Genomic DNA, 24,581 nt, shown 5'->3' with positions numbered 1-24,581 from the left:
GCAATAACATGCAACCCAACTTGTCAGATGTTCACTGCCACTCATTGCCTCCCCGTAGAGGATTTATGTGCCAATAAATGTCATTATTTTGCACACTTTTCAAGTTGACATGTGAAATAAAATGATTTTACCCTCATTGGAACAAAAATTGTTATACTAATAGGAATAGGGAAAAGAGTAACGATACTTTTTTCTTCTTTTTTTTTCACAAAGATTGGTTACAAGACATTTTCTTTAGTAATAGTTAGACAATTAATTTTGCATTATTTTGTTTTAAATCCTACAACATTTTTTTACTTCAACACACAACCTAAAATGCAATGTGACCAATAGTTAATAAATCACACGCTTGATTAATTCAATGGTTAAAAAAAGGGTGTATCCAACGCACAAGGCTTGATTAATTCAATGGTAAAGAAGAAAAAAAAGGGCGAGGGGACTACTCATCCCTGCCACTGTCCTCCCTAATAATTTGCTAGATAGTACAAAACCTAACAGTTCACCAATTAAAGTTCAGCCGAAATGCAACAAGATGGCTCTCTCAAGTCTTTTACAATGGCTGACGCTCTCCCAATAGCATAGTTAGGATTCTAGTGATAACTTTTCAAAATCTCGCTCTTGAAGTCCATGGCTCAAAGCTTTTTTTAGTTCAAGAGCCCTTTTATAAGGAGGAGCAATTGGCGGTTGTACGGGATCCAAGCTCTGGTAGGAAGTTCCTTCTGCAACATTTGGGAGGGGGTATGAACGGTCTGAGTCATAACCACTGAGATCTCCACAAGCCAGAAATGGAATATACACCTTATTTGGCCCTTCCAACCATCCACTACTGCAATCTGCCATAAGAATATACATAATCCCTGATTACGGACTTGTGGGCATGGTACATGACCTATTAACATTTCTCTTTCGAATGATGAGCTTTTACTGAATTATTAAGGAGATCAGAGTATAAATTTGCTATCTTGAGATTAGCACAACAGGTTAGAGGTCAACTTACCCAAGTCATCTGCTCCGGAGGGACTCCCCACCATTTCCAGGAGGCGATATAAATCTTTCTCATTAAATCCTTCAGGAGGGGAATAATTCTCACAAACTACAAAAGCTTCTGCATAACAAATGAAGTTTCAAGAACTTTAATCAGTATAAATGAACATTCTTTTGGGGTTTCCACCCATATCCATAAAAATGTTCAAAAACTTGATAAGACCACAGATCCAATTGACCCCAATTAATGTTAGTTTTGACAACCAGACTGGAGCCACAACTTCATTTATTTCACCTCCCAGAAAGATATGACCAAATGGCACCACAATAAGTAGTTCTTTTTCGGTCAGACAAGCCATGCCAAAGGTTGACAGATATGTTGCAAGGGCAAGTTTTTGAACACTAAATTACAAAGAGCATCAAAACAACAGGGTCAGTTGATGTATCAGCAGCACAAAATTATGCTCACCTATGCTGGAATTGCGGCTACTTTTTGGTTTAGCAAATGTGACAACTGGAAAAAATAATTTCAGCTGCAAAAAAGAGAAAAAGGAACAGCATGTTAAGAACTTTTCGAATAAAAAATACAAGATGGATATGTTATCCGTGTCATCAGGCTATCCATCTGATAAAGTTCAGCCCAAACCCTTTTTCCAATGTGGAGATATATAGCTTTAAAAATTGGTTGAAAAATTCAACATATGAAATTGTGGGATAACTTTGGTTTAACAGTTAAAGGACCAACAGTAAAAGTCTTAAAAGGTGTGAAATAACCTAGAGAGGGAGGGGGGTGAATAGGTTATGCTAGTGGATTTTTATTACTTTTGATTTAGTGTTCCTAAATGTGATTGTAAATTAAAAGTGCAGAATAAAAAAATTAAAAACATAGTGGTTCAACTCAATCCGAGTCTAGTCCACTACCTATAAGTTCCACTTGTAAGGTATTCCACTAACTCTTCCCTTTGATTACAGTAGGTGTTGCCGTGTTGGGGAATATGCCCACACTCCTAGTCTACCTAAAGTGGTTTTAATGATAACAAACAAATAAACTATATTTAACAAGTTATTTTTTAAAGTAATATTTAGCATGTTCAAGGTAAGTTAAAAGATCAACTAAAGAAGTCAAAGTCAAGCTCCATAAACTATGCATGAAGAAACAAAGCTCAAGACTTCAAGTCAAGACGAAGAAATGAAGTTAATGAAAAAATGAAGTCGGTAAAAGCTTGGGAGATCACCATAAAGAATATTGAAGACCAAATACAGTATGTAGTCATTGTTGTATTTACTTGAAATTGTACAAATGCATTCTTCATGCACCATATAGGCAATCATCCTACTTAGAATGACCCTAAGTCATGTCACTTTAGTAAGGACCAAGACCCGTAGCTATAAGGAACATATTGGCTTTAGAAGCCTCTACATTAACTGTGAAAACAATGCTTACTATGTCCAAGGGCATTTTGGGCACTTAAAGAATTGGTATTAACACAGTCTCTACACGAGATTTGTAGGGTTTCGGGTTATGGAGGCAACGGACTTGGAATAAGCCCAATCGGAGTTTTTATGACCAAGTTATGGTCATCTGAAGTCTGGCTGGTCAAAACCCACCCAAAATGGCTACAAAAGGGATTCTGGCCGAAAACTGGCAGTGGCAACCGGCTCCAGCCAGTCGACTAGCTGGTGACCGCCTGGCATGAATCGCCTTCCAACAGCTAGTCTTTGTAATAGCTATATGTGGCGGTCGACCGGCACCCATGAAGGTCGACCGGTACACCTAAAAGATGACCGTTTCAGTGAGATTATCTACCTAATTTAGTTCCCTAATCTCACTTATAAGTACCTCCAATGCTTATAATTATCCTTACGTAGGGCCCATCCTATCTAACCTTCAGGCATCAAGATTTGTTTCAGGTGTGGATGATTATCATAAGAGATTCCCAACATATCATAAGATTCCCGTTCTTGAAATTCACTCTTTTCCAAATCCAAAAAACAGACGGAATTCTAGGATTCTTCCTTGAGGCAAATACTTTTATGCATACCTCTTCTGATTAATTATCAATGATTCCTAAGCAATTAAGACTGAGTTCTAAAGCATTTGAGGTGACAATCAATCCACTCTCTACTTAAGCTATTGGCAAACCTTTTCTACACAAGCAAAGCCTAAGGATTGTCTTGAAGGTCCTCATCATCATCAATATTTATGCATATACATTGAAGACCAAGTAAAAGGTCATATCATTCTATTCATCATTGCATATTATCTACACAAAAAGGTAGCTCTCTTTATATTCCACTTCTTATTATCTATCTTAGAGTTAGGTAACTCTAGGTTGGATAGTTGACAGCACGCAATACTCTAGACTGTAATTAAGTATTGTGTAGGATCCTCTTATCCTTAAAATAGTAATGTTCTTCTCTACCTAGAAAGAGATTGTAAAGTCCTTCTCTACTTGTGAAGAGATTGTACGGATCTTCTTCTCCTTAAAAGATTATGTAAAGGTTTTCCTCCCTACCTACTGTACTAAAAGGGAAGAGCTAGTGGAATACCTTATAAGTGGAACTTGAAGGGAGTGGACCAGACTTGGATTAAGTCGAACAACTATAAATCTTAGTGTTGTGTGATTGTGTTATAGTTTTCTATTCTGCAAGTTTAATTTGCAATAACATTTGGGAACACCAAATAAAAAGTTTTAAAAATCCACTAGCATAACCTATTCACCTCCTTTAGGTTATTTCAATTAGTATCAAAGTAGAAGTTCAACCTTATAAGACTAATTTGTCTTAAGTGAGTCAAAGACCATGGCCACATTCCAAGGACCACTTGAAGGTATGAATGCATCTAGGCCTCCATACTTCAATGGAGAAAATTTCTCCTTACAGAAGTGAAGACTTAAAAATTTTGTTTATGGACATAACATTCTCGTTTGGAGAGCCATAGAAAGAGGACTATATTTCATCACAAAACCGTAGATGAAAAGACTATGCCAAAGGACGAATCTGAATTGACCATAGACGACTTCACTCTTTTTCAGTACAATTTTAAGCACTGACCTTCCTACAATGTGCCTTGAACGAGAAGGAATTCAACCGGGTGATCATATGTGACACAACTAAAGAAATATGGGACATGCTGTTTGTGGCACATGAAGGTACCATAGAGGTAAAAGAAAAGAACAAAGATCAACTCGTCTCAGACTAAGAATCTTTTATAATGAAAGAAAATGAAACTGTCTCAGAAATGTTAAATAGATTCACTAATATTGTCAACAATCTTAAAAGTTTAGGTAAAACCTACACTAATGCTGAGAAAGTCAAAAGTTTGAGATCTCTACCTACAGCTTGGAAACTAAAGAATGCAGCTATAAAAGAAGCTCGTGACTTAAGCACGATATCTTTGGACTCCCTTTTGGGATCATTACAAACCCATGAGGTAGAACTAAAGGAAAAAAAACAAGTCACAGAGAACAAAATGACGATTGCCTTGAAATCTTCTCAAGTAACCTAGGAAATAAGCAACGATGATGAGGACGACTTTGACATGGAGAAAGAAATATCTTTCATCGCAAGACACTTCAAGAAATTCCTCAAAAAGAAAGGAAAGATGTCATACAAGAACAAATCCTACGGAGATAAAGGTAAAACAAAATCAATACATAAAGAAATAACTTCTGATAAAAAAGATGTGGTTTGTATCCTAAATACAGACAATACCAACCCCATGATAGGTATCTTCCCATAGATCACATAGACAATATCAAGGATATACAAGATATACCCAGCAATCCTACAAACCTCAAGGACATGATCAACCTCAAAGATCATACGAGTCTCAAAGGTCACATGGACCTCAAAGATCCTATGAATCATATAGGCCTTATGAATCTCAAAGGTCACAAGCACGTCCTAGGCCACCCCGAAAACAATTTCAGGGGTCAAAAGGCTACAAGACCACTTGGGTTCCAAAAGGAATTTTTGACACTAGCAATGAAGGATCCATGATATAGTGGGGACCAAGGACCAATGTACGATTGAACTACCATTGTAGGTGTGCTTGAAGAGTAAAGTGGAACTCGAGTGGGTGATGCAGTTGGGCGATGGTTTTAAAATATCTCTTGATTTGATTCCTTATTTGCTTTCCTTTTTTAGTTAGAAATTAGTTTGATAGTATTTTATTTCAGTAAGATTGAATTATTATTTTTAGTTTCCAATTAGGTTAGTTTCCATTTTAATAAAACTACCAATTTTATGCTTTGATTTTCCTTTTATAGCCATGTAATACACTAATGAAGAACTCAGATTTTTTTAAAAACTGAAATTGATTGAATAGCTTGGTTTGGAACCATGGCTGGCTTGCATAGCTCTCTCCTTCTCTTCTCTAACTTTTCTTTTCAATCCCTTTAGCCTCGTTCTTTTCCCCTCTTGTTTATTCTTTCTTTCTTCCCTACCTGCTGTCAATACCCTGCTCTGAACTGAAATATCAGGTTTAAGAAGGCTTAGTTGAAGGATTACCCCCAATTGGTTGAACCAAGGATTGTGAGCAAAGGTTGCTACCACCTAGGAGACAAACCCTAGAACATCTCCAAAGCTTGGCTTTATGGTGATAAATCAAAACCAGACCGAGATCTAGCTTTGCCATCGCCAGATCCAGTTGCAGGCTCGAAACAAATCAAATCTAGGCTGTCGAGATCTTCTTATGCTGGATTCATGGAAGACCTGCTGCTGCAACCCTTCGCTTGAAGTTTCTGGCCAAATTGAGGCCTAGTTGAGAAGCCCTCTCAAGCTGAACTCTTCCCAATCGTCTGCCCTGTTTGATCCAAGGAAGAAGACACTACTTCTATCGTGAGTTGATGTTTTAACCCTAATTCCCATTATACCCCCTTTTATATCTTTTATTCTCTCATGTCCCATAAGCTTAATTTTACTACCTAGCCTATCCTTAGTAGTTAATTTAAATTCCCACTTGTGCCCTCTTTGCTTGACCGACCCATCTAGGCATTTGGGATTTCTAGTTATTTACAAAAGTGTCATTCACCTTTGTAACTTCCATTTATTTACAATTCTACCATTTAGTTGAAGCTTTACTTCAATACAAACCTGCTATTGGTTATTGCCTTTGTTTTATTAAGTGTCCGAGTGGGCCCTAAGCAATCCAATCTCAGTCTTTGGAATCCAGATTCGCATCAGTGGGTCATCCACAGTGGATGCTCCAAACACAACTTCCAACTGGAAGCTATTCTCAATCCTAGGGGATTACGATGGAGGCATGGTTTGAGATCTCGGAAATTTCGGCTTTTTTTTTTTATTTAAAAAAACGTATTACAAATTACTAGTTGTACAATGTTTCAGCCGAAATTTCGGTATCTCGACCGAGATTTTGGTATCATCTCGGCGAGATACCGAAATGCTACAAACCACATGATATAAATACATGCTCTTGGTGAGACAGAGTCGAATCGCTTGCCTCGACTATTTCGGTTATATCTTAGTTCCAGGATTCCAGCTGCAATTTTTTACACAAGTCACTCCTATTGGAGTCTAATTACCCACATCATCATACATTTTGACTTCCAAATCTCTCCTCCAACAAGATATACACATTCCAAGCTTAATGAAGGTAAAGTTCTATCCCCAAAACCTTTTTTTTTTTTAATAGTACATAAATACATGTTGAATGCTTCTAGATTTTTTTATATATTAGATACTAGAGGACGATCTATGACCTCACGGAGTCAAAAAAAAATTTATACATACATATTTTTTCTATTTTTCTGGTTTAAAAATTCATTTTCCATTAACATAAATTGTTACTTTTTATAGTAAATATACCTTTGATAGATGTCAAACATATATATGTTACTCACCATTGCCTGTTCTATAACTCTATCAGAGTGAAATTTTTTTCCAGTTGGTAATTATTTATTTTAATTTTTGAAAAATTAGAAAAATATATTAATAATTGAAAATTAATTTTAAAAATAGGAAAAAATATTCTGCTTTGATTTAAAAAATAAAATAAAAATAGGATATTATTAATATTAAAGTGTTTTGAAGCATACATGATTCTTGTTATGATATACCATATTTGATTTTGTCGTATTATGCCATTAAAATATTTTTTTAAAATTAATTAAAAAAATCATTTTATGTAAGAAAAAAATGTAAGTAGTTACCATATATTTGTTACTTAATAATGATATTCTTTTTTCTATGTATCAACTCTGGGGTGATAAAATAGCTAATAGAGGAGGCGACGAGGAAGGAGGGAGAAGAGAGAGAGGAGGTGGGAGACATGATAGTAATTGTGATAGTGGGGAGATTGCATGAAAATACAGAGTGCCTATTGATGGAGATAAGAGGAAAACTTCATGTAACTACTGTCACAAGAAGTTTGAGTGGTGGGGCCACAAGACTTAAGCAACATTTGGTTGGAAACTCCCCATATGTGGCTAAATGCAGAGAAGTGCCCGATCATATTGCTAAGGCCATAGCTAAAGACATAAAGGGAGGGAATAAAAGAAAAGCGGCGAAGGAAAAGGCGATGATTGAGTTTAAGGAGGCACTACATGCTCCCGTGCATCGTTATAATGATGATATTGATGATGACAGTGATGACCCTATTTATGTGCCTGATGACATAGAAACTGAGCAAGAGGCTAGAAATTGACAACAGGAGCAAGCATTGAGCAAACAAAGTCTACGTGAGGAGGAAAGACGTAGACAAAGTAGAGGAGCTGGTCCATCTAGAGCAGGGGGTAGTAGATTTTCACCTCCTCTTCCATTTAGAAGATCACAAAGTACAAGGGCAACCCCACCTCCACCTCCACCTCCACCTCCACCTCCACCTCCAGTGGTACCACCTCGTGTGAAGCCCATTCTACAACAGGATCTCCGTGCGTACAAGAAAAAGGGCAGCAAGCAACGTAAGATAAAAGGGATGTGGACTAATATGAAGGCTTATGTTAGGGAGGCTGTGTCTAAGTGGATGCTATTTCATAGCATGCAAGCAAACGCCACTACGGGTCCCTATTATCAACCAATGCTTGAGTGGAGAGGATAGTCATCCTCACAGTGAGTAGAGGGAGTGGGCAATGGCGTGCCCCATCATTTACTGGAGAGAGGACCTGGTCAGAGTATCATGGACCTTATGGTCAATTTACTGGGACGGGGCATACATCTGGTTCATCCATTCCTATTATTGACTATGGCTCCCAGACCCAGTCACATGGTGGTGGCTTTGTGGAAAGTTTATTCTCATACCCAGCAAACCCGTACATGTTGCTGGAACCATCAGTTGACAGTAGCTCAATGGCGGGTTCTTCATACTATGGTGGTGATACATACCCTCAGATAGATTACCTTCAGTATGTAGATGACTCAGTCTTTTTTGGCAACTGTGGAGGATTACATTCGATTCTTCTCTCAAACTATGACTTGGTATGCATTTGTGGTGCAGTCAAAGGAAAATGCATGTCGACTCCATCGTACTGGGCGTGAAATCCAGTCAGGCCGTCATAGTTCCTTCCAGTAGATACTAGATAGTCATTATGAATTTATGATCATTGTTGTATTGTTGTGTAACTAATACATTAAGTGGATGACTTTAGTTGGGACTTGTGACTTCAGTTACATAGTATATTACTCTAGTACTCTAAATATTAGTTAATTAATGTTGTTATATGTTTTGATCATGGCTTAGATGCATTATTTATTTGTTTTAGTATCATGTTATATCTTGTTCTAGCAATGAAGCAGGTAAAATCTCCAGAACCATTTGACGGTTGCTACCAAACAGTGGTGTAACTCTAAAACAATGTCATGTTCTAATATTTTTGCAAATTTATGTTCCAAGCATGTTTATTAACCTTAAAACAAGCTACCCACCAAGTTTTAGATCAAAATATGGCCGTTTGACCACCGAAACAGTCAACCAAGTCAAAAAAAAAAATACACAAACTCGTCAAGATCTCGCCGAGTTAGTGATTCTGAACCCACTGAAATGAAACGAGATATTGAACCTTGGATGGAGGATGAGTGACTTTTGGAGACAACAATAAAGGAAAAATAGCTGGAATCAGAAAAATCAAAATGGGAAGTAATTCTATCACAAATGTTTACTTTGTTGATAACTTAAGCTATAATTTGCTAAGTGTCAAGTCAGTTATGCAGTATAGGATACAAACTTGATTTTGATGTTTCCCATTACTATATAAAAGATGGCAACCATGGTTCGAGAACTCGGTCGAAACCTGCGAAATTGTATCCCCAGGGTAGAAATGATGTCCTGTGACTTTTAAAAGTCACAGGTTTCGACCAAATTCGACGAAATTTCACATGTTTTGACCGAAACATGGGAAATTTTGACCAAACAACTGGTTCGATCATTTGGGTTGAACCAGGTCCTAAATAAGTTAGTTTGAAAAGAACCCTAAGCCTTCTTTAGTAGAATTCGACCCACTTCTTAGTTTTTTCTCCAAGGACTAGGAAACTTGGGGAAACAGCAGAGATTTCCATTTTTTGCCTAACAAAGTTGAATTTAATGGTGGTTCTTACTTCATCCACATAAGAAAGACAACTTGGACCAAAAAGATAAGTCCCAACTGCCCCAAAAATCATTTTTTATAGAATATACTTGTAAATAGAGTAGAATTATATAAATTTTTTATATGTTCCTTAGGAGGACCCGATCTACACATTCATGGTGGCCGAATTTTTTGTTGCATATTAATGCTTTTTCTATTTTTGAAAACGCATTACCTACAATATATTTCAGTCAACAACTCAATGTAAGGATTACCGAACCTTTGGTTCACCACACAAGTATGACTTTGTGTTTTTTTTATGAAACTAATGGCGTTAATGTGCTAGAAATGTCTAAAATATGATGTACACAAAAAATCAGGCAAAAAAAAAAACACTGTTTGGGGGTCAAAACCTTAGTTTCCACCAAACCTGGAAAAATTCCCTGGTTTTCTCGAAATTTCTCAGGTTTTATTCAACCGAAATTTTAGTCTCCCCATGGGTCGAAACCCGATACCTTAAAACTTGATGAGAACAATGACTTGGTATGAAAGGAATTAGGAAAAACAATATATATGTTTACATGCTAGAAGAGTCCACGCTCTTTTCAACGGTTGTTTGGTGTCTAATCATAGTGGATCCTCACTATGGCATAGAAGGATTGGACATGTAAATGTCATGCTTATCCAAACCATTGCATCCAATGACCATGTTAAGAACTACCAAAAATAAGATATGAAAAACACAGTTTTTGTCATGGATATCAAAAGGGTAAACAAACCAAAGTATCCCATAAATCAAAGAACATCGTTTCTTCATCAAGATTATTGGAATTACTTTATTTAGCCTTGTTTGGCCCCATCAACATAGGTCTTGGAAAACATAGGTCTTAATATAACCCTATTTAACACATAGTAGGCTGCGTTTACAGCTTCAGTCCAGAAATACTAAGGCAAGGAATACGCATTAAGCATTGACCTAGTCGTCTGTTGTAATGATCTTTTTTTTCCTTCAACTACCTCATTGGATTGAGGTGTCCTAGGAGCGGAGAAGTTGTGGTCTATGTCATGTTTGTTGCAATATAGATCAAATTGATGTATATTGTCAAACATTCCTCCATGATCACTTATAATAAAAGTTATTACACATCATTTTTGAGTTAGTAGCCTTTTGCACAAGGTTACAAATTCATTGAAGGCGTGATTTTTGTCTTAAAAATACAGTCCATTTAAATCTAGAATAGTCATTAACAATCACAAAAGTATATAATTTATCATTTAAGCTAGATATGTTAATGGGGTCAAATAAGTCCAAATAAAGTAATTCCAATAGTCTTGATGAAGAAATGATGTTCTTTGACTTATGGAATACTTTGGTTTGTTTACCCTTTTGACATGCATCACAAAATCTCGGTCATATTTTGTTTTTGGTAGTTCCTAACATGGTCTTTGGATGTAATGATGTTTGAACAAGCTTGACATTTACATGTCCAATCCTTCTATGCCATAGTGAGGATTCACTATAATTAGAAACTCAACAAGCGTCGAAAAGTGTGGACTCTTCTAGCATGCAAACATATATATTATTTTTTCTAATTCCTTTCAATACTAAGTCATTGTTGGCATCTTTTATATAGCAATAGGAAACATCAAAATCAAGTTTGTATCCTATACCACATAACTGACTAACACTTAGTCAGTTATATTTTAAGTTATAAACAAAGTATACATTTGTGATCAAAATACCTTCAATCTTGATTTTTTCGATTCCAACAATTTTTCCTCTGTTGTTGTCTCCAAAAGTCACCCATCCTCCATCATAATCCTTTAGGCGTGAGAATAACTTCCAGTTGGAAGTTATGTGTTTAGAGCATCCATTATCGATGACCCACTCGATTTCCACTTTACTCTTCAAGCACACCTAGAATGACAGTTCAATCGTACATTGGTCGCCACAATCTCATGGGTCCTTCATTGTTAGTTTCAAAAATGCCTTTTGGAGCCCAAGTGGTCTTGTAGCCATTTGATCCCTGAAATTGTTTTCGGGGTGGCCTAGGACGTGTTTATGACTTTTGAGATTCACAAGGCCTATATGATTCATAGGCTCTTTGAGGTCTATGTGACCTTAAAGACTCGTATGATATTTGAGGTCGATCATGTCCTTAAGGTCTATAGGATTGCTAGGTATATGGTATATATCCTTCAAATAGTTTAGGTGATCTATAAGAAGGATACATATCATGGGGTTAGTATTGTCTGTATTTAGGCATGGGTCTAGTCTCCTTTTGAGATCTATATTGTCTCTTTTGAGTGGTGTAGTAATATGTATGATGGACTTGTTCCTTTGTCTCAAATTTTGGGTATTAAGAGACTTTTTCCTTTTAGCATTACATTGCTTGATGGAGTATCCAATTTTTTTTACAATAGCCACATTTCACATATGGAGTGGTGGCTTGGTTTCTTTGATCATTCCTTTTTGGACTATCATTTGTTTTTCTTTTCTTTTAGATGGAATTTGACCATCATATCCTAGTCCTTTTTCATAAGGATCTTTGTGCTGAGATCCAAGAAGGTTGTATCTTGTCAAGATTTCTTTGACCTTTAGTGAAGGTACAATGAGTAATGGTTAACTTTGAGTTTTCTTCCTCAAGTTTACTCAATTTAGAGGTTAAAACATCTATGCGTTAGTTTAAGGTGGTTACTTCCTTTTCCAACTTAGATTTTTCTTCTTCTAGTTTTAGACTCTCTTCATATAGAGCCTCAAAGGCATCTTGAAGTTTTTCGTTCGAATCATTAGTTGAGTTGTCTATTTGTGTTTGATGACTTACCTTTTGTTCTTCATCTCCAAGTGCCATTAATTGGTGACTTCTTCATCAGAGTCAATATTTTCCTCTTCATCACTCAAATCCCAAGTCTGTTCAGCTGTATGGGCTTTCTTCTTGATCTTGTGTGGGCATTCGGTTCTAAAGTGGTCTGGTTTTCTGTATTCAAAACAAACCACATCTTTTTTATCAGAGGTTGTTTCTTTAATTTATGATTTTGTTTTAACTTTGTCTCCATAGGATTTGTTCTTATACAGAACCTTCCCTTTCTTCTTGAAGAATTTGTTGAAGTGTCTTGTGATGAGAGATATTTCTTTTTCCATGTCGTAGTTCTCATCATCGTCGCTAATTCCTCGGCTGCTTGGGAAGAGTTTCAGGCAATTGTTCTTCTTTTGTTCTTTGTGACTTGGTTGTCTACCTTTAGTTCCACTTAATGGGTTTGCAATGATCCCAAAAGGTAGTCCAATGATAACGTGTTTAAGTCAAGGGCTTCTTCTATTGTCGTCTTATTTAGTCTCCAAGCTATACGTAGAGGCCTCAAAATTTTTTGACTTTCTCAGCATTAGTATAGGATTTAGCTAAATTTTAAGACTATTAACAATATCAGTGAATTTAGTAAACATTTTTGAGATAGTTTCATTTTCTTTCATTACAAAAGATTTATAGTCGGAGACAAGTTGATCTACCTTCCTTTCTTTTACCTCTTTAGTACATTAATGCGCTACTATCAGAATGTCCCATATTTCTTTGACCGTGTCGGCCAACATCTAATAATTTTACCTTCACCCTAGACCCTTGACCATCTATAAAAAAAAATGGTTTTAAGAAGTTGGTTTTACCTAAACTTGTTCTTAAGAAGAAAAGGATCCAAAGGTTGATGATGAAATGATAATCTCCAATCCCTAAGTGTTGAAGTTCTTAATCTCCACTGCAGAAGAGAGATTTGGCAAGAAAAATAACTGAAATCTCACTTTTTCTTCATTGTAGAGCGAGAGAGGCGAGAGCAGTCGAGTTGAGGGTCGAAATGATGTACATACCCCACATGAAATGGTGTAACTCGATTGAGTCGAGTCGAGTCAAGTCAAGTCTAGACCGAGATATTCACCAAGATCTCGGCAAGATCTCAACCGAGATATTGTACAATTTCCATATTGCATGTGCTCTCGTCTCGGCAAACCAAAAAATCAAGATATTGGAGAGATCTCGCCGAGATCCTGAACCATGCAAATGACACATTTACCTCTGTTATCAACACCAGCTCATTAAAGTGGAGAGCAAAATAGACTTGAAATTGATTTCAATTTCAATATTGAAATAGGTCCTCTGCTGTTTTACAATTTTACATGAAATTGATTTCAATTTCTCACAAATAAGGTGAAAAAATCATACCAAACTCAATAATTTCAATTTATGACCCCATGAAAATGAAATAGAAACCATACCAAAATAAACCTCACCTGGCAGTAAAGGAGACTTGTGTCTTTGCCTCGAAATATCTTTGCAATAAATTTTCCACCCTCTCTAAGTACATGAGTAACAATTGTTAAACCCTACATGCAAGTTGACAAATTGTGACATCATTAGTATGATAGATATACATGATGCATCAATAACGCAGCCAGATACAAACCACACTCATAAATAGACAATACAAACAAACATAGATTCTAAACACATCTTCACTTCTTCCCGTACCAGTCCACCACTGACACATTTGTCCATCCCCAGGTTCAATCCCCCCACTGCCTGAACCCACACACTCACTCTCAGTTAAACCTCATCCCTACTAAACATATTTGGGTGAGAAAAGCTCAAACTCTAACCTTCATGTAAGCATGCACACACAAAAAAAAAGTTTGTATCCAGTGCATGAGGCTCCCGCCACGGCTGGGTTAGAGAGGGTCATAATGTATGCAGCCTTACCCCCCACTTCACGGAGAGGCTGTTTCCTGACTTGAACCCGTGACCAATAGGTAATAATGGAGCAACCTTACCATTGCACCAAGGTCCACCCTCTAAGCATGCACACATAAGCTATACAATGCAGAGCTAAGTAATTGACTTCCTGACCATAGTTGCTATGCAATTCAACCAACCTTTACATTTGCTGCTGAGGTCTAATGGCTTGTAATGTCTTATGGTCTTAAGTAATCCCTCTCTCTGGTGAATCAAGAAAAATCCAATAATAGAGAACCTAGGACAATCAGTATCCTAGGTAACACAGGATGTGTTGGAACACATCGACAGACACAGTAGCAGGGACAAGTCAACCTGATGAAATAATTCTATGGCAATTGACAAAATGATTGCAAATGATTAGCTAAACTTCATAGGTGAGACCATTGGTCACTGTATGAATGTTTTCCACATCGTTGTGTTCCCAAGAATTCACATAATCATGCAAAATACCATCATATATTATGCAACATTGGCTTGCCTCAATGAAGTTGATAAGTAAGAATAACAGGAATTTTAATACTCACAGCAAGGATTAGCTGTGACTGAACAAATTCATCCATATCATGAAGACCAGTAACTGCAATCAGCAAAGGGACAAAGTGAAAATAAAAAATAATAATAAACAGACAATATTATGCAAAAGAAATGAAAAAACCATGCCAAATGAAAAATAAATCAGAGCATGTAATTATTCTAACCATCAGGAGCACCATCGCAGACTACCAGGTCAGCCTTGCATCCATCAAAGTGTTTGATAACCTGCAAAAAAATCAGACACGAAGAAATACCAATGCTTCAACATTTGTTGACTACTTTACAAATGCCAAAAGCAAGTTAAAACTAAAGCAGTCAGGATATTCCGCAAGTCTCTGAAAGCATAATTGAATCTGAAGATCAAACCACCATCTGGCAATCGATTTCGATAAATTTGAGAGGATAAATTTGATTGGATTTTTTCAGTTCTTCTGCAGTACTTCAATGTGACATGAGCATGAAAGATATTTCAAGAATCAGTTTTCCTTTTAGAAGGGTTAAAATCACTTTCTGGTTTTTCAGCCCCATATTGTAGGATGGATCCCAAAAAAATGAAAGATTTCCCTCCAAGCCGTACATACAACTTTCATCGCATATAGTTTACACAGAATTCTTTATGTATTTATGAGAATATGAGACTGAATATGGAATTTTGTATTGAGAGATTGAATGGTATTGTATTTCTTAAACAAGAGGATTACAACCAAAGTCCTATAAATATTAAGACAGGAATCCACATAATTGAAAACTCTCTCTCTAAAGGGTTTTACATGGATGAGATCTGAACAAAGTTAGAATAGGAAACTGATATCACATGTGATATACTTGGACAATAAGTCCTACAAGGTAGTAGAGTTTGATATCACATGTGACTCCTGTAAGATCGAAGAGAATAAGATCGAGTCCTAAGGCAATCGGCCAGCCTATGTGGCAAGAGAGAATGTAGAAGCGAATATCTCCTTTGATACACCCACTCAAGGTGGAGATTTGAGTGCCCGAATCTGCAGCTTGTCCTGTAAAGAAGAGAAACATGCCGTGCTTAGGGCCTTTGTCAGAATGTCTACAATTTGATCCCTTGTAGAGATGAATTAGACCTGGAGTTCACGCGAAGCGACCTTGTCACGAACAAACTGAAAACCAATTTTCAACATGCTTGCAAACAAAGTGAAAACCAATTTCAACATGCTTGGTGCAAACATGAAACACCAGGTTGGCAGAGATGCAGGTCGCCCCTTTATTATCACACTATAGAATAGGAGTCGAACAATATGGGAATGCCAAGCTCACCATAAAAGCCAAGATGGGAATGCCAAGCTAACCAAATAATGAACGCAGCCACGGTCTTCTACTTCTTAGAGGCCCAAGAGATGAGATTAGTGTCCATGTAAATAGCATACCCGCTAGTTGATTTGCAATCCTCATTGTTGCCACCCCAATCCGCATCAGAGAAGGCTTGCAGTTGGAGTGAATTGGAATTAGAGATGAACAGTCCATGATCCCAAGTGGACTTAAGATAGTGGAGAATCCGTTTGACTATTGATCAATGGTCCTCTGAAGGAGCATGCACAAAATGACAGGCACGATTAACAGAGTAAGCAACATCTAGCCTTGTAAGAGTTATACACTACAGAGCACCAACAATAGAGCGATACTTGATAGGATCTGAGAAAAATACACCCCTTGTAAAGAAGGTTGTGACAGTGGTGGCCATGGGGGTATGGACAGGGTTGGAATCGGCCATTCCTACTCGCTGCAAGAGATCTGTGATATATCGTGATTGAGATATAACACCCCATCGGACTAATATAGAGCTCCAACACCTAAAAGATCCATCATAGAGTACTCAGTGTCCAATTTGTTGGAGAAGATCTATAACATGAGAGGGTTGATTCCCTGTGACTAAAATATCATCCACATAGATGAGAACATATGTAGCAATATTAGCAACAACGACAACAATAACAAACTCAACCTTATCCCAACTTACTGGGGTCCGCTACATGGATCCATACAAAACACACTATATGTAGTAATATTAGCATGCATATAAATGAAGAGAGAAATGTCGGTTTGAGAAGACCAAAAACCTGAGCATAGACTCAGAAAGTTTACGGAGCCATGCCGTCGGAGCCTGTTTAGACCATACAGGGATTTGTGTAGGTGGCACACATGGAGAATTTCCTAGTCCATTAAAGCCATTCAAACCAATTTAGGGGGTGAATATCGTTCCCTCCCCTCTTATTTTGCCAAACAAGGAATTCAGCATAGAATCTCTTGCCCTCACACTCACAAGGAACAGAGGACAGTCGAACGTCGTAACAAAGATATCGAGGAGACTGGAATCGCCTCCTCTCTCACGCCTCTGTCTCTCAGGCTTATTGGGATTATGCATTCGAAACTGCAATTTATCTTAACGGTATGCCATCCCTTGTCATGAGGAATCAATCCCCTTACCAATTGGTCAATGGCGATGTCCCTAATTATTCATTCCTTAAGTTTTTTTGTTGTCTTTGTTTTCCTTGAATTCATCTTTGTAATCACCACAAGGTTGACCCTCGGTCTACTTTTAGTGTCTTTTTAGGGTATAGTCCTTCCCATTTTGGTTACCGTTGTATGAACATCCTCACTCACCGTATTTACATTTCCCAATATGTCAGGTTTGATGAATCCACCTTTCCCTTTCACAATAAACCTCCCACACCTCCACCACCCCACTGTCCAACATGTCCTCACCCATGGGCTCTAGCTCCCAGTACCTCAATCCTTCCCCTACTTACCTTACCTCCACTGCCTCCCACTCCTCTACCGTCCCCAACATCCCAAGTAGGTGGGTTCAATGGGTGAAGCTGTGTTAGCCGAATGGGATAGGGAAATAGGATCAGCATATATGTTAAATATAGTAAGGTAAGTGAGTGGGGATGGTGGGGAGGGTAGGGGAGCGGGAGGCGTGGGAGGTAAGGTAGGTAGGGGAAGGATTGGTATTGGTAGCTAGAGCCTATGGGTGAGGACTCATTAAAGAGGGGTGGTGGAGGTTTATTGTGAAAGGGAAAGGCGGTTTCATCAAACCTGACATGGTGGAAAATGTAAATACAGTGAGTGAGGCTGTTCATACATCGGTAACCAACATGGGAAGGACTATACCCTAAAAAGAAGCAAAAGTAGACCGATGGTCAACCTTGTGATGATTATAAGGATGAATTCAAGGAAAACAAAGACAACAAAAGACCTTAAGGAATGAATGATCAGGGATATTGCCAATGACCAATTGGTAAGGGGACTGATTCCCCATGACAAGGGATGGCATATGGTTGATATAAAAAAACAACAGCTTCGAATGCATAATCCCAATAAGCTTGAGGGATAGAGGTGTGAGAGAAGAGGGTGATTTCCGTCTCCCCGATATGCCTATCACAGAATTCGATTGTCTCTAGTTGAATTGGAGTGTGAGGGCAAAAGAGTCTCAGTTGAATTCCTAGTTTGGCAAAATAAAAGGGGAGGGAACGATATTCACCCCTCAATCGGTTTGAATGGCTTCAATGGAGCGGAAAAATTGTCTCTCCACCAAAGCCTGAAAAATACGAAAAGCAAAGAAAACATCAGACTTAAACTTCAAAGGAGTAAACCAAATAAATTTACGATAGTCATCCACAAAAATAACATAATAACGATTCCTGTTTGAAGAAACAATGGGGTGAGGACCCCATACATCACTAAAAATTAAATTTAATGGAAAAGAACTTCGAGAACCAGTTTTACGAAGGTGGAGACGACTTGCTTTGCCCATCTGATAGGTAAGACACAGAGAAGGAGGCTTCAGAAGATGTTGATTAGGAAACATGAGACAAAGAACACGATCATGAGGATGACCCAAGCGATGATACCAACGAGTGTAAGAGGAGGCAGGGAACTAGTATGGCGGAGAAGGAGGGTGACACCAAGTAGAGCCCGTCTTTACGCGGCCCAGTAAGGAGGGTTTGCTTGGATACTTGATCCTTCATAAGAAAGCAAGATGAGTGAAACTCAAAATAAACATGTTTAAATGACAAAATTACTTAACAGATAAAAGAGAACAAAAGAAGGGGCACGAAATCCATTAGAAAAAGTGAAAGAACGAGAGAAGAGAGACAATAACAGTGTGAGAGATGGGGAGGACCTTACCATTGCAAACATAGAGTTGGTGGTTACCTATATATGGCTCATAAGTGGAGAAGGAAGTGAAATTAGGTGTGCCATGATGAGTAGCGCCAGTGTTAGGGATCTAGAACGTGGTGAAGGAATGAGGTTGGTAAAAAGGGTGGGGGATAGTAGGCGTGGAGGGTAGGTAGGTGGAGTCAAATTGGTAGGCGTGTGGGGGTTGGGTAGGGTGCTCACAAGGAGTGTGGGTGGAGGGTGTAGGTAGTAATGGTGGCTTAGGAATGTTACCCGAGCTCTGTGAGCGATAATAGCATATATTGGCCTGTTGATTTGTGCGACAGATGGTATAGGAGCTATGAGCAAAGGCATTGGAATGACCAAAGCTGCCACCATGACCTCATCCACACCCCCTAGAGGCATCATTGTCGCGGCCACCAGCGTAGTTGGAACCAGTGCCATGGCCCTGTTGTGATAGATGGGCAGAGGCAGAGGCATCAGCAAAGGGATCAATCACTCCACATCGAGACTTAAGAAGACTCTCGTGACTTAATGAGGAGACCATGTAGTTCTTGTAGGATATTGGTTCTAGTCTCACAATCATGATTGAGGCAAGAGCTTGATAGTCAGATCGAAGAGAGTGGAAGATGTGGATGTCGAAATCCTCAGTAAGTAGAGGCTTCCCAGCAGTAGCTAGTTCATCAGACAGAGACTTGGATCGATGAAGAAATTGAATTGTCTCATGACTCTCATCTAGTTTTTGAACCAAACTTTGAAGGGAGACATTAAGGGACATGATCCTTGTAGTGGAAGGAGAGCTGAAGGCGGCATGAAGAGCATCCCAGATCTCCTTGCTAGTGGTCAAGCAACTATTAGTGGTAGGGCCTCCTCAGAGAGGGATGTGATAAGTAGACTCATAATAGAACGTCCTATTCACACCAAGCTTTAACCTGAGTAGCATCCTAAGGGCAACAGAGGTCGCCTGTAATATAATCGTAGAGACGTTGACCCGCAAGATACGGGATGATTAGTGTCTTCCAATATACATAATTTTTTTGGGAAAGCTTCAGAGAGAGTGGTGCGCCCCCAGAGTGATTGGAAGTTGAAGGGGGTTGTTGGGTCCCATGGACAAGGATGGATGAATCGGCCATGGTGGTGTGGAAGAGACACAAGATGAGAAGGAGAGGAGAGGAAGAAGAGAGAAGGAAAGAAAAAAAATTGGTTAGAGCTGAGGCTCGTTGAAGCTTTAGGCTCTTGATACCATGTTGAGAGATTGAATGGTATTGTATTTCTAAAACAAGAGGATCACAAGAAGCTAGACTATGTAGTAGACGGAAACTCTTATCTCTTTTAAGGGATTTACATGGATTGAGATCTAAACAGTGTTTCATGAGGAAATTGATATCACATGTGATATACTTGGACAATAAGATAAGTCCTATAAGTTAGTAGAGTTTGATATCACAGGTGAGTCCTACAAGATAGGAGAGAATCAGATTTTGAGTCCTAATGCAATCGGCCAGCCTATGTGGTAAGAGAGAATGTAGGAGAGAATATCTCCTTTGATATTCTGGAAAGATAATAGCAACATCTGAGCAGCATAATTGTCCATCACAAAACCAGACATGGGGAATGCAATTTGCTCAAGTGGCTGAGTGTTCCCAGTGACACAACATCAAGGTCACCTGAGACCAGAAATTACCACAATGAAAGACAAGCGGTATACAAGAATATGTATGGAGAATCGTACAAAATAGAAATAAAAACCAATGAAACCAGTCATAAAGTTCACCTATCACATAAACAGCAAAAGCCCGAAAGTAGTGCTTGCCCAAAAGAGAGAGATGGTTGCCTGATCAACCTACGAACGCCTTTACTTCAACTTACAAACAAACAATAAATATAAATGGGATCTGTTTGTATGACATTGATGACCATAGTTCACAATTACGAATAAAATGGCAGTTCCTAAGCTACTTTGAAGTAAGGACAATACTTGGATCTACAAAGGAAAAAATTAACATGTGTTTGAAGTTGGGTGATTGATTTCAAACAAAAGCTGAACTCAAGGAAATTGTAGACTAAAATACTTTCAGATAGAATACTAAGAAATACATGAAGAGTTAATTTCTACCAGTTCAGCTGTACGAGCATTAGTTATATCACCCTGCACTTGAATGACACCCTCGATTGGAGCCATGGGCTGCAAATCAATGGCCACTATAAGAGGAAGATCACAATCCCTGCAAAACAATATGACCAACCTAATGGTGTAAAGATAATGCATAGGGGTTCAACACATAAGATGTGGATGTATGCAAAAATGTTCCTATTACTAAATTGAAATATCTTAGATTTATTTTCTGACATGAACGTTTTACATCCATCATCAACCACATAGAACTACATAAATCAAATTGAAGCACAAAATTTTCAGGGTAAAATGCTCTAGAGCATATTTTAATTAGTAATAGTTTTGACTAAGTGGTCAAGCCTGTCGCAACGGTTAAGTTGCACTATTGCAACAAGTTGGTCACAGGTTAAAAACTTGGAAACAGCCTCTCCTGCAAAGCAGCAGGTAACTGTGTACGTTTGCCCCTCCCATACCTTGCAGTAGTGGGAGGCTGGGAGCCTCGTGTGATGGGTTGCTCTTTTTTTTTTCCCCAATAGTTTTAACTAAAAGAGTCTTTAAATGTATTACATTTATCTTTTCTTGATCACCAACTGAAAAATTCCTTAACAATGGCAATCTAACAAAGTTCTTGTTACCCAGATGCATCATAATGCAATGCTTCCATATTAAATATGTCGCCAAATTGGTTACCCATGGGACATTCAACTACAGATGCCAATGCACCATTCTCACAATGACCTGAAGCTCCTAAATCAGGGAACCGGAAGAGACATGAAAAATACCTGATTGGGCAAGATGAGAAGCAAAGGCAGGGTATGGCACATAAGGAGTGGTCCCAAGTTTAGACATCATGCGCTAAAAGGCTAGTAGCTGATCCGAATAGAAAGGCGTTGCAGATGCAGAGGCAGACACAAGAGGTGCAAGTCCAAGCTGAGGTGTCTATAGTCTCAGAGAGATGTGCCTGTTAGCAAGTAGAACCTTGTTTCCCACCACGACCGCCTTTAGGACGACCATGAAGTTTTCAACATGCCTCATAAGTGTGGCAGGATTTGCCACAATAGTCACATTTGAGCGGTTCTCTTGCGATGGGAATAGGTTTAGTACCAGAAGAGTTCATGCTTGCAGGAGTAGAAACCAGAGCTCCGCGAGTAGAACAATAATAGGAATGATAACAGACCAACGACGGTCTTCATGTTGAAATAAGTTATATGCTTGAAGGAGTGTAGGGAACCTGTCTCTGCCCAGATCTGAAACACCAACTGATCATACTCCAGATTTAGGCTGGTAAGAAAATCATAGACCTGTTCCACCCGTTCCACCTCATGCTCACGCTGAAAGGCAGTGGCATCAATAGCACAAGCCATGGGAACAGGGTGATAGAAATCCAACTGTTGCCTGAGAGCATTAAGAGCAGTAATAGTAAGCATAAGGGACCAATCTTTTTGTGTAGTTTCGCAAACCTGTCAATGGAGCTCATAGATTTGTGGATAATTACTAGATTGGGCATAAGTCTATTACGGCATCCCACAATTCTTTTGCAGAATTCATGAGAACAAAGCTAGAGTTGATAGTAGGTTCTACGGAGAAAGGACATAACCAGTGCATCATTGGCCAAACAAGTATTTTTTGCAGTGGCTTCAGTTGGCAACTTGGCATAGGGGTGTCACCTGTCAAGTACCTTGAGAAATGATTACCACTAATAGTCAGTAGAGAGGCCCTTGACAAGGCAAGAAAATTGGACCCATTTAAGTTTGTTGGACCCGGCTAGAAGGCTGGGTTATGGCTATGAGTCCCAAAACAACTCACCTCACTACCCCCGATTCCTCCCAAGATTGCTACTCTCTGCCATAGAGTCAGAATCACAAGCAAGCAATAGGCTGCTGAAAACAGATGCAAGAAAGTAAAGAGGGTCATGAGTGTGTCTACTGTATCATAGGGCAAGCAAAAATATCCCTGCGATGAAGGCGCAAGGGTTCTGGAGGCAGAGGCCAAGGGGCCTAGCAGAGATCACAAGGGCCTGGCAGAAGGCAAGCCGCCAGCAACAGCAGACAGGATCCCTTGCCGCGAGCGGCAAGGCTTGAGGGGCCAGGCAGCAAGTCCGTAGTGGCATGAGGGCTAAGCGCATTCAGTAGGGGCCTGGGGGAAAAGCGGCGATGGCGACAGGGCCATTGGAGCAAGTGGTGTGGGTAAGAGGGCCGCTGGGGCAGGCAGCAAAGGCAGAAGGTTTGATGGGCCAAGCAGTGATAGCAGCAAGAACCGATAGGGCTGGCGATTGCAAGCGATGGGTAACAGGAGGCTAGGATGCCCGACAGTGGCTGGTGGAGTCTACGGATTGGTGGCAAATGGCAGGGTGCAAGCGATTGCGGCAGTAGTGGTGCGACATTTGACTGTCAACGGAGTTAAGTGGAGGTCAATGCTCATGCATGATGCGACATATGTTGGAGCATGTTTAGTCTACTATGTTTGACCAGAGAGGCCGGAGCCTCTAGAACTTGTGATGGTGACCATAGTTGTCAACGCATCCCTAGGCATCCAGGCTTTTTTTTGGGGGGGGGGGCCGCTAGGCATAGGACGCTTTTGTTGTACTTCGTAAAGTATCAAGGCGAACGCCTTACTTTTTTTTCTAATAACTCCTTATGTCGTTTGGTTTATTCCAAGGTTCAAAAAATCGCCGAAATCTCGGAAATTTCTTTTTTTTTTTATACCGAGGCAAAATGGCATACGAAATATTAAAGCACATAATTTCACTCATTTCGGCCATCTCAGTCATTTCATTTCACTAAATTCAGCAATTAGCCCCCAAATGGCCAGCGAAACACATGGGAATAAGTATACCATTTCGAAGAAATATCGGTATTTCAGTGGTTTCAAAACCACCAAAACACCGAAACGAAACGAGTTCTTGAACCTTGGTTTATTCCAATTCTAATCTTCTTATTTGATGAAGTGTAGGTTTTGAAGGAGGCTGAGATGCAATGGATCATCAACTCTTAAATAAAAAGGGGGGGGAGGGGACAATCATCAAACAAAAGAGGGGAATTGAGAAGTGAGAACAAATCCAATGGCCTAGTCTCCTTTTTTTTCTCTCCCCTTCAACGGCAAAGGCTTTGTACTGTAACGTTCTAAAAAATAGATTTTGTTATTTTTCTATTTTTTTGGAACAGAAATGGGGTAAAACTATATGGTAAGCCCGGTCCAATTTCTTGTTTTTTTTTAAATGAACCGGGCACTTTTTAGGTTTTGGAGTTCCTTTTTTGGAACATGAAAAGCAAGCTTCTCACACTCAGAATCGATTTTGAGCAAAAGGCGTAGAATCCAAGTGACTCACTTAAGTATGAAGGGGTAAAACTGGAATCTGCGCTCAAAACATAAGAAAGGTGAATTCAAGGGTATTGTAAACCTAGTACACACTTCTCTTGGAACGACGAGAGAAGAGAAGCAGAGGAAAGGAGAACAAGAACTCCTTCATCATCTTCGATCTGCCGGCGAGGTGATGCG

At 39.0% G+C, this 24,581-nt stretch overlaps 1 protein-coding gene across 6 annotated transcripts in view; it reads right to left on the bottom strand.

The window, feature by feature from the left end:
- Positions 1-333: 333 nt before the first annotated feature.
- LOC122057815 (putative tRNA (cytidine(32)/guanosine(34)-2'-O)-methyltransferase) overlaps positions 334-24,581 on the bottom strand; it is a 47,422-nt gene continuing 23,174 nt past the window's right edge. For all 6 annotated transcript variants that reach the window (XM_042620107.1, XM_042620109.1, XM_042620110.1 and 3 more), the window contains 7 exons: positions 21,084-21,192; positions 14,983-15,043; positions 14,809-14,861; positions 13,783-13,875; positions 1,454-1,517; positions 998-1,105; positions 334-833 (listed from right to left, as the gene is read on the bottom strand). In XM_042620107.1, coding sequence (XP_042476041.1) covers positions 583-833; positions 998-1,105; positions 1,454-1,517; positions 13,783-13,875; positions 14,809-14,861; positions 14,983-15,043; positions 21,084-21,192 — 739 coding nt within the window. In that variant the 3' untranslated portion in view covers positions 334-582. The remainder of the gene's footprint in view (positions 834-997; positions 1,106-1,453; positions 1,518-13,782; positions 13,876-14,808; positions 14,862-14,982; positions 15,044-21,083; positions 21,193-24,581) is intronic.

This window comes from Macadamia integrifolia, chromosome 12, assembly GCF_013358625.1.
Source record: "Macadamia integrifolia cultivar HAES 741 chromosome 12, SCU_Mint_v3, whole genome shotgun sequence".
Taxonomy (NCBI): Eukaryota; Viridiplantae; Streptophyta; class Magnoliopsida; order Proteales; family Proteaceae; genus Macadamia; species Macadamia integrifolia.
The sequence above is the reverse complement of the archived record's forward strand: the minus strand, read 5'-3'. Positions and strand labels throughout refer to the sequence as shown.